Source organism: Cebus imitator, unplaced genomic scaffold (assembly GCF_001604975.1).
Source record: "Cebus imitator isolate Cc_AM_T3 unplaced genomic scaffold, Cebus_imitator-1.0 Scaffold180, whole genome shotgun sequence".
Lineage (NCBI taxonomy): Eukaryota > Metazoa > Chordata > Mammalia > Primates > Cebidae > Cebus > Cebus imitator.
In genome coordinates this window covers 2,002,132-2,013,476 of record NW_016107495.1, presented here as the reverse complement: position 1 = coordinate 2,013,476, position 11,345 = coordinate 2,002,132, and the positions used below count along the sequence as shown (strand labels likewise).

Below are 11,345 nucleotides of genomic sequence, written 5' to 3'. Positions count from 1 at the left end.
TGTTTGTTTTTAAGACAGAGTCTTGCTCTTGTTGCCCAGGCTGAAGTGCAAGGTGCGATCTCTGCTCACTGCAACCTCTGCCTCCTGGGTTCAAGTGATTCTCCTGCCTCAGCCTCCCAAGTAGCTGGGATTACAGGCATATGCCACCACACCTGGCTAATTTTGTATTTTTAGTAGAGATGTGGTTTCTCCATGTTGGTCAGGCTGGTCTCAAACTCCTGACCTCAGGTGATCCACCCACCTTGGCCTCCCAAAGTGTTGAGATTACAGGAATGAGCCACTGCATTTGGCCTAATTTCTTATTTAAAAACATAACTTGCTAAAACGAACACAAGAAGAAATACAACAATCTGAATATCCCTATATTTAGTAAAGACACTAAATATTCTTTGCACAAATAAAACCCTATGAAACATTTGGAAAGAAATAATACTAAATCTGCATAAACTCTTTCAGAAAACAAGGGAAGAAGAAATATTTTCCAGTTTATTTAATGGAGCCAGCATAGTGCTGACACTAAAGACCTGACAAGGACAAACACAAGAAAAGAAATTTTAGACCAATATCATTAATAAATGTAGATGTAAAAATCTTAAAATTTTAGCAAATCACATCTAATAATATAAAAAAGGATAAAATCACAACGGAGAAGGGTTTATCTTTGGAATGCAAGGTTGGTTCAACATGTAAAAACTAATTAATCTAATTCACATTAACAGAATAAAGAAAAACTGTATGATTATGTCAGTGTCAAAAGATGCAGAAAAAACAATCTATAGAATTCAACACCCATTCATGATTTAAAAAAACCTCTTAGCAAAGTAGTAATGCAAGATAATTTCTTCAATCTGATAAAGACATCTATTTAAAGCCTACTGCTGACATCAACCTTAATAGAGAAACATACAGTTAGATTCTGTTCTTATCACTTATGTAAAATATTGTACTGGAGGTCCTAGTCAGTGCAAGTAGGTGGAAAAAGAAATACAAAAACATAAAGATTGGAAAGAAAGTAGTAAAGTTGTTAGCATAAGGCATGACTTTATGTAAAAAGTTAAAAGAAATCTATAAAAAAATCTATTAGACTTTAATAGTAATAAGTAAATTTAGCAATGTCACAGGACACCATGTCGGTATAGAAAAATCATTTGTATTCCTATATACTAGCAACAAACAACTGAAAAATAATTTAAAAAAATTTTGTTTTTATATTTTTATATGTTTATAAATATTTTATATTTTTATATAATTTGCAATAAAAGCAAAAACAGGTGGGGTGCAGTGACTCATTCCTATAATTCCAGCACTTTGGGAGGCCGAGGTGGGTGGATTGCTTGAGGCCCGCAGCTCGAGACCAGACTGGCCAACATACCAAAACCCTGTCTTTATTAAAAATACAAAAATTGGCTGAGTGTGGTGGCTCATGCCTATAATCGCAGCACTTTGGCAGGGTGAGGCAGGTGGATCATCTGAAGTCAGGAGTTCAAAACCAGCCTGGCCAACATGGTGAAACCCTGTCTCTACTAAAAATACAAAAATTAGCTGGGCATGGTGGAGGACAATCACTTGAACCTAAAAGGCAGAAGTTGCAGTGAGCCAAGATCATGCCATTGCACTCCAACCTGGGTGACAAGAACAGAACTCTGTCTCAAAAAAATAAATCAATAAAAATACAAAAGTTATCCTGGGTAATTTAGTCCTGGGTACTCAGAAGGCTGAGGCACAAGAATCACTTGAATCTGGGAAGTGGAGTTTGCAGCGAGCCAAGATTGTACCACTGCACTCCAGCATAGGCAATAGAGCAAGACTCTGTCTAAAAAAAAAAAAAAAACGCAAAAACATTTAAAAATATTTCAAGACTTCTACATTGAAATATTTTTAAAAATTCTGAGAAACTAAAGACCTAAATGAAACCATGTTCACTGATTGGAAGATTCAGTATTATAAAAATGTCAATTCCTCCCTTGTTGATCAACAGATCAATGCCATCCCAATCAAAATCCGGCAGGCTTTTATGGAGGGAGGGGGCAGGGGAGAGGTGGGAATTGACAAGTTTATTCTAAAATATATATGAAAATGCAAAGGACCTAGAATATCCAAAACAATCTTTAAAGAGAACAAGCTTGGAGAATTATCTTTCTTGATTTCAAGAAATACTGGTACACAGACCTATCAATGGAACAGAATAGAGTACTCAGAAATGGACCCACTCACATGTGGTCAATTGACTTTTGACAAAGATGTAAAGGTAATTCAATAGGGAAAGAAAAGTCTTTTCAACAAATGGTGTTGTAATATCTGGATATATATGAACAAAAGATTAACCTTGGATTTACTTCATATCATAGACAAAAATTAATTTGAGATGGTTCATAGCCCTACGTGTCAAAACAAAAGCTTCTATAAGAAAATATAGGAGAATTTCTTCAAGACCTTCTAGTAGGCTAATAATTTTGGGTATACAAAAAGCATTAACATAGAAAATAGATTTCATTAAAAAAATTAAGATTTTCTGCTCATCAAAGGACATGCTTAAGAAAATGAAATGGGCCAGGAACAGCAGCTCACACCTGTAATCCCAAGACTTTGGGAGGCTGAGGTGGGAGGATTGAGCCCAGGGGCTCAAGACCAGCCTGGGCAACATAGCATAACCTTGTCTCTATTTAAAAAAAGGAAAAAGAGGCTGGACATGTTGGTTCATGCCTGTAATCCCAGCACTTTGGGAGGCCGAGGCAGGCGCATCATGAGGTCAGGAATTTGAGACCAGTCTGGCCAACAGTGAAATCCCGTATCTACCAAGAAAAGAAAAAAAAAAGAAAAGAAAATTAGCCAGGCATGGTAGCAGGTGCCTGTAGTCCCAGCTACTCGGGAGACTGAGGCAGGAGAATTGCTTGAACCCGGGAGGTGGAGGTTGCAGTGAGCTGAGATCACACCAGTGCCACTCCCAGCCTGGGCAACAAGAGCAAAAACTCCATCTCAAAAAAAAAGGAAAAAGAAAATGAAATGGCAAGCCATAGACTGAGAGACAATACTCATAATAAATATATCTGACAAATATATAAAGAAACTCATATACAAAACTCATTAATAAAAGACTAACAACCAAATTAAAACTAGCCAAGATTTGAACGGCCATTTCATGAAAGAAGACAAACCAATTAGCACATGCCAAGATGCTCAACATCATTTATCACCAGGAAATGTACACTTAAAACATGAGACCTTACTTTATCCTCTCTAGAATGGTTAAATTTAAAAAGACTGACAATAGGAAGTGTTGGCGAGGATGTGAAGCAACTGGAACCCTGGCATACTACTGATGAAATGGTAAACACATACAACTTTGAAAAAGCTTGTGACTTTCTTATAAAGTTAATCACATATATACTCCCACTCCTAGGTATTTACCAGAAGAAAGGAAAACATGTCTATAATTACAGCAGCATTATTAATAAAATCCTCAACCTGGAAGCAACACAAATATCTACACACAGGTGAATAGATTAATACATTATGCTATATTCATATAATGGAATATTATTCAGCAGTAAGAAAGAAATGCCATAACAGATAGATCTTTTTTTTTTGAGATGCTGACTCATTTTGTCACCCAGGCTGGAGTGCAGTGGCACAATGTCGGCTCACTGCACCTCCACCTCCTGGGTTCAAGCGATTCTCCTGCCTCAGCCTCCAGAGTAGCTGGGATTATAGGTGTGTGCCACCATGCCTGGCTAATTTTTGTATTTTTAGTAGAGACGGGGTTTCGTCATGTTGGCCAGACTGTTCTTGAACTCCCGACCACAGGTAATCCGCCTGCCCTGGCCTCCCAAAGTGCTAGGATTACAGGTGTGAGCCAGCGCACCGGGCCACCATAACAGATACATCTTAATTATGTTGAATGAAATGAACATAATTTTCATTGTGTCAGACACAAAAGAGTATATGATCTGTATTATCCCATTTAGAAGTATTTAAAAGGAAAAACTAAGACATGGGGATAGAAGTCAGAAGAGTAGCCTTGAGAGTGAAACTATTTGGAAAGGGGGTATAAAGGTAACTTTCTCAAAACTTTCAAAAGATATACTTAAAACCGGTTCACTCCATTGTATGTAAATTACACTGCAATTTTAAAAAAAGATATATATGCAAAGCCATTGCCTTCAAAGAACTCATGGTTTGGTTAAGGAAACAAAATATATATGAAGATGTGAAAAACGTAAAGAAAATACAAAAGAGATTCCAAAGCCCTATGTGATGAGAGTCAATGGAGACTGGGAAGAGGGGAAAGAGCTGCCGGCAAAGTAGGGCGGATGGGAAAACCCACATGGGAGAAGGCTGAAGGATGTGTCGATTTGAGGGGGCAGAAAGAGGGTGGTAGGAAAGGCACGAGCAAAGGCACTGAGGTACACAGCAGAAGCTAAAACCCACGGCCTTCCACATGTTAACTTGCTGGCCTTTCACAGCAAGTCCACCCAATAGGGAGGAGTACAGTCCTGTTTTAGGAATGAGATTCAGAGAGGTTAAGAGCTCTGCCCAAGACCACAGAGCTTGCAGGATTAGACTCTGCAATAGCAACTGGGGCATGCATGACCCCAAAGCCTGTGCTCACCCTGTAAGTGGTATTTCACTTGTGAGGGACAGAATTTGCTGGACAGCCACGAGAAAGAAAGAAGCACATGTGGTAGGAACAGCCCGGTCAGTGCCAGAAAGTGTCCTTTCTGAAGTTACACTGTTTAGAATTTTGCTCTACAGGAGGGAATAAACAGCTGATTCCACTCAAAAGGCTCTACTGCTGGTCATAAACCATGAGCGTGTTTATGTCATGGGCAGAGCTCCCCAAGTGAATTGCAGCCTTTTACGCACTGTGTACATACAGTATTTTCACAGGACAAAGAAACAGGGTGTGGAAGGAATGCTACAGTTGACCTTCCTCTCTTTCCATCCTTTTTCTTCAAGCTTCTCCACCAGTCTCAAGCCTGCACTGCAGGACACTTCTTTCACTGTGTTTATCTGGCTTTCTGACACAGCCTAGGGAAGTTACTAGTTCAGTTGAAGAATGGAAACTTTATTTCTTCTTGCTAGCATGAGCTGCTGGCTTTCTCCTTTATTACATTTAAAATGGATCCATCTTCACTACAGTAGAAAGCAGATTTTTTAAACATTACTTCAGATGTTTTCTTTAGACTGGTGTTAACATAAAGCAAATGTCTCTTGAAACTCTGAACCAATCTGTTAAGATAAACAGCCTTCACTTATGATATTCCTACACTGAAATCACAGGCTTGTGGTCTGCAACTTCTTAAAGACTCAATTCATACATGCTAAAATGTCTACTGAAGAAAAACACACACACACACGTACACACACACCAAGATAGCTTTGCCATGGAAACCACAAAGACATGTCTGGTTCAGACTCCACAGCACACACCACAAATAACGCCCATCTTCAAAGGGTAGGTCCTATGTATACACAGGGAAAGCCCAGAAAATTAAACAATATCAATACTTTAAGCATAAAACATCCTTTATAACTCCTTTTTTCCACTGCATTTCAAGGTATCTAAGTCTTAATCATTGTTACCGGTTATATTTGCATATGCTTGTTTTTGTCCTTAATGGGATTTCAGACTTGGGTGTCATGGATAAAAAGAGAAAATAAAGGGAAAGAAGAAGGCACATTAGTTTCAGATAACAACTCAGGATTCTGCATATGAATCTGAGGCAGTCTTGGTTTCTAGGAGACACCCTTTCATTATTTAAGAGTCTCAGGCTGGGTGCGGTGGCTCACGCCTAATCCTAGCACTTTGGGGGGCTGAGGCAGGTAGAGCATCTGAGGTCAGGAGTTCAAGACCAGCCTGGGTAACACGGCAAAACCCTGTCTCTACTAAAAATACAAAAATTAGTCAGGTATGGTGGTGCGTACCGGTAGTCCCAGCTACTCAGGACGCTGAGGCAGGAGAATTGATTGAACCCAGGAGGCAGAGGTTGCAGTGAGCCGAGATTACATCACTGCATTCCAGTGTGGGTGACAGAGCAAGGCTCTGTCTCAAAAAAAAAAAAAAAAAGGTCTCAAGCCTGCTATAAGTGAAGGTCTAGTACTACAGAAAAATACACGTGAGGCTGGGAGCCCCCATAGAAGGGAATGGGGTCTCTCTGGGAGGAGGAGGCAAGAACAGTAAGTCCTATTAAGTTCTTGATTAGTCATGGCTATTCAAGAACATTCCAGATCTGGAGGTCCAGGCTTTGCTTGTAAGTACTTTGAAACTGTCAGAAGTTTCCTATGATAAAGGCTTTATCTCCCTTGCTGGGCGATAGATTCCATGAAGACAGGGACAATTTCCAATTGGTTTATCATTATACTCCTAGCATAGAGCACAATGCTTGGAACATGATAGATGCTTAATAAATACTGGATGAGCAAATGAAGAGGATGCTTAATAGATAGTCTATATTTGTGTGATCCTTTGGATCTGAACATCCTTCAGCTGGGATCACAGGTGTGAAGCATATGGCTGTTCCAAGCGAGAAAGTAATAACCACATGCCACTCCATGATTTATTTTTGGAAACTATGATTTTGATCCACTGCTTCTTAATCTAGGAGGCCATGGTTCATGAAGACTGATGTTCCAGACACCAAAGTCTTAAATATAAAAAAAACACTCAGCATATTTCTATATTTACCTATTCTGGATGACTGAAGTGAGAGCCTTCCACACTGTGAGGTTCATGAGCAATAGCTGTACCTCTAAACTCCAAACTTTAGCCAATTTCAACCTCTAGGAAATCCTACTTCCGTATCTATTTTAATAGCCCTAAGGTATTTATTTGCATAGTTGTTTATTTGACCAAGAAATACACAGATCTTACTCTAGGCGACTGGCTGTGGTATACACTGCAGAGATGCAATGAGGTGTAGAATTCACAGAGATTCATTTCCATACGAAAGAGTGGCTACTGGCTCCAGGTACTGACTACTAAGCAGAAATTCTGTTTACTGTCACCTGCAATTTTCCATTTTTTAAAAAACTATAAAAAGTAGCTGCCAACATTTTCATCATTTATGCCATTTTACCCGTAACTTGAATTCCTACTTAGTATTTCTTCCCTACTCTAAATAGAGAGGTAGTTTTCTGATAAATTCTACATTCCATGAAAAAAAAGCAGTCACGGCTAATTTTAGAGACCAACAGAAACAGTAGAAAAAAGAAACACTTTCAGATATAGATCAGCTTCTTCCTGATGAAGTTACAAAGGGCCATACAGTAAATATTTTTGGTTTTCTAGGCCATACAGTCTCTGTTGCAACAACTGGCTCTGCCATTGTAGCATTAAAGCAGTAAAGAAATGGGTGTGGCTGTGTTTCTATAAAACTTTATTTACAAAAATAGGTGCAAGGCAGGATCTAGCCTGCAGGTAGTAGCTTACCAACCCCTGGACTAGATAAACAAAATGTTCTTATCTATAGGAAATAACAGATTCACTTACTTTGCTCTTTTGGCCATTTCATTTCCATCCCATCTGGGGCTGTACGGATAATTTTTTTGGGCCTGGGAGTAAAGCTGTCCACTGTTGGTAAAGTGATAGACAGACTGAAATGTGAGCATTGGCTGGTCTCGAGGAAAAAACAGAGGCAGGTCAACTGCAAAGACAGAAGAAAGAAAAAGAAAGTTAGAGCATAAACACATCTTAAGATACTTTTTTGACTACATCAGAATGTGAGGTACAAAACTCTATTTGAACCACAAATACTGGTTGAGGCTTGGATGAAAGGTGTGTCGTATAGAGAGGGACCAAGAAATAAAGTGACTTCTCCATCTTCAAGGAGTTTATAATCTAGAGAGGCAAATCACACGTGGGTGAAAACAGAAGGCGTAATGTGTAGGTGCTGTAATAATGCTACAAAATGGTCACAGAAGCTTAGGGAAGTAGGCCTGGGTGCCTGCAACCAGGTGATGCTCTCCTCTAGCCCTTCCCTGGATCACTACTCCATAGCAGAATTCTCTTCATATCTGCTTTAAGTGTCTGTTATAGCATAAACTCCTCAAGGGTTGGGCACTGTCCTCCGCATCTATAATTTGATGGAGGAATCGGAACAGAGGCTGTTTTTCAAGAATGTATTTAGAAAAAAAGGTAAAGAGTTCTACTTTATAGAATATGGCAACCAGACTACTAGGAAAAATGAAGTTATCACTCTACTTCCAATCAAACAGTGAATTTTGATACTCAGCAGTTTCCATTTTTTCCATATGCATTACCACATATATTTATATCTCCTAAATCAGTGGGAGTTCCTTAATGGAATGCATCAGGGACTAATCTGAGCACTAAATATGTCTGCTGTGACAGTATAGGCTAATTCTAATCCTTGCTGTTAACATGTGTTAAAGCTTTATCTTTTCATTTTGGGGTTCTTTAACTCAATTTTTAAAAGTAAAATGACTGGTTATTAGTTGAGGCAAATCATCATTAAAAACACAGACTGTTTCAATAGCACATTCATAAAGGTATATAATGTATTGTGTGTGAATGTTATCCATTTCTAGGAAAAAGAATAGGAACAGTATAAAAATAACAAGAAAAACAAGTATAGAATTTTCTAGATTGACAGAGTACCTTTACACACGGTATCTAATTTGTTACTTAGAACTCCATGACAGAGACATTATCTTCAACATTTGCATTTAACGGGTGGGCAAACCTAAGGCTCTAGGAAGTTTATTAACTTTCTCATGTCACAGCTAGGCAGAGGCAAGACTCAAATCTAGCCCCATGATTCAAACACTGGGCTCCTACTATGCCCCACATTGCCTTCTGCTCCAAAGGACACCGGCTTGATCTGCTTACGACTCATCCACTATGCCACAATTTAGGAAGCTAAAGTTGTCATTGTGAAGGGTGTATAAGGTTCATCTTTGAAGATATATTTAAAAATACATACCAGATAATTAGGCCAGGCACAGTGGCTCATGCCTGTAATCCTGGCACTTTGGGAGGTGAAGGTGGGTGGATCACCTAAGGTCAAGAGTTCAAGACCAGCCTGACCAACATGGTGAAACCCCATCTCTATTAAAAATACAAAACTTAGCCAGGCATGGTGCTGAGCACCTGTAATTCCAGCTACTCAGGAGGCTGAGGTGGGAGAATCACTTGAGGTGAAGGTTGAGGGAGCTAAGATTGCGCTACTGCACTCCAGCCTGGGAAACAGAGCAAGACTCTGTCTCAAAAATAAAGAAAGAAACAGAAGTACATATTAGATAATTATACATCTATCACTATTCCAGTCTGGGGTCACATTCAACTTGGACTAGGTCCTATCAGCACTCAATGTGATTTCTTGAAGGAAAACTTAGGTCTGTATCAGACTTCTAAAGAGAAGCCAGAAAACCCCCAAGAATCAAAAAACCATCCCGTTGGGAGGGCCTCTAGACCTCTGAGTACACCGACTCTGATGATGTCTGACTCAGCGCTGTAGGGGGTTTCTACAGATGAATCACATGACAACCAAAGAAAAGGGCACGATTTTGAATGTCCACTCTTTAGTCACATTTTTCAAGCACAATAGGGCAGTCTGAATGTGTCTACTGGTGCCAAAACAGAGATTTCATAATAGATAGGAACAATACAAAATATGAAAAAGATGGACTCAAATGATAAATAATTAAATTCAGAAATCGCTTTTGAGTCCCTCCATTTTGCAAAGCATGATCTGTAACATCTTCAGTCACTCTGCACAAATATTGGTTTCTAAAATTAACTTTATATATTTTCTCATTACTACTTCCATTTCTTCTGATTAATTTGTATGTATGTATGTATGTATGTATGTATGTATGTATGTATGTATTTTTGAGACAGAGTCTCGCTCTGTCACCCAGGCTGGATGGAGTGCAGTGATGTAATCTCACCTAACTGCAACCTCCCTCCCAGGTTTTAGCAATTCTCGTGATAATCCCAACCCTTTGGGAAGCCAAGGAGGGCAGATCACCTGAGGTCAGGAGTTCAAGACCAGCCTGGCCAACATAGTGAAACCTCATCTGTACTAAAAATACAAAAAATTTGCTGGACATGGTGGCATGGACCTGTAATCCCAGCTACTTGGGAGGCTGAGACAGGAGAATCTCTTGAACCCAGGAGGTGGAGGTTGCAGTGAGCCGAGATCGCACCACTGCACTCCAGCCTGGGCACCAAGAGTGAAACTCTGTCCACTCCCCCCAAAATAAGAAAAAATAAAGGGTATTTGCATATACTTTGACTTCAGTTGTTTTATATTACGTACACTTTTGCAAATATAAAACAAGATACAGATTAACCTCCAAAGCAATCGTTACTAGCACACAAGTACCATGCAAGCTTCCTTACAAGAGAGCAACAATTTTAAACAGTAGAACTCAATGACAATAATTTATAAATTTAAAGCAAATACACTCATCACTCAGTATCCAAAGCAATGCAGATAATACCACAGACTATGTGATTTTCAAACTACTGGCTTCTCTGGGCTTTGGAATGTCTTCTATCTTTCGTTCTGTAGAAAATGAGCTGCTGGTATTAGCATTTTAATATGCTGAAAAATGATTTTTTCCTACCTATTTTGGAATCATCTTCTTTGACCCCCTAAATGCCCAAATAGCATCAGAAATAATGCAAAATGCAAAGGCAATTGATCTACCTGGGCAAGTGAGTTGTTCTGATTTTTAAAAAATGGCAGCAAGCTAATGTTGATATGTACCATGGTCCCCAGAAAGCACTGATTACATGATTATTTCTCCATGGAGATTTGTCTAACAAAGTGTAACTGTAGCCAATATTAAAATTTGAATACTTTCTCAGTGAACACAGCAAATGTATTATTAAGGGAGCAGGAATGGTCAGAGAACTTCAGAGATAAAACTGGTAATTCACATATGAGAAAATAAAATTTTAAAAATACAAATATCTTGCTTCATTCAACTAAGTTGTAGCCTGTCTATATCAGTCAATGATCAGCAAAACAATGGCTTATTTAAAAATGGTCTGTGCATAAGAATGAGTTAGTAACTAAAATATTTATGAGAAATACTTTGCATATTTCTGACAAGAATGATTTGAATGGTACAACTCAGTCAAGATTAAAAAAATTAAAACTTGCTTTCCTTGTCACCAAATATTTCTGTCACTTAACTTTTGCCTATGGGTTAAGTCATGATTTTCTGATGCATAAATGACTTTAGGACTTCCACCAGCTAACTTGCTCTGAAGGAACTTCCCAAATTCCAAGGATTTGGGGTTCATTGTTTCAGCTATATCAAAATCGAACACTTTAACCATTTGCTTTCTCTCTCTCTCTTTTTTTTTTTTTTTT

The 11,345-nt window shown here is 38.8% G+C and overlaps 1 protein-coding gene across 4 annotated transcripts in view; it reads right to left on the bottom strand.

The window, feature by feature from the left end:
* BABAM2 (BRISC and BRCA1 A complex member 2) overlaps positions 1–11,345 on the bottom strand; it is a 449,656-nt gene that overhangs the window by 33,613 nt on the left and 404,698 nt on the right. For all 4 annotated transcript variants that reach the window (XM_017545672.2, XM_017545670.2, XM_017545671.2 and 1 more), the window contains exon 11: positions 7,490–7,643. In XM_017545672.2, coding sequence (XP_017401161.1) covers positions 7,490–7,643 — 154 coding nt within the window. The remainder of the gene's footprint in view (positions 1–7,489; positions 7,644–11,345) is intronic.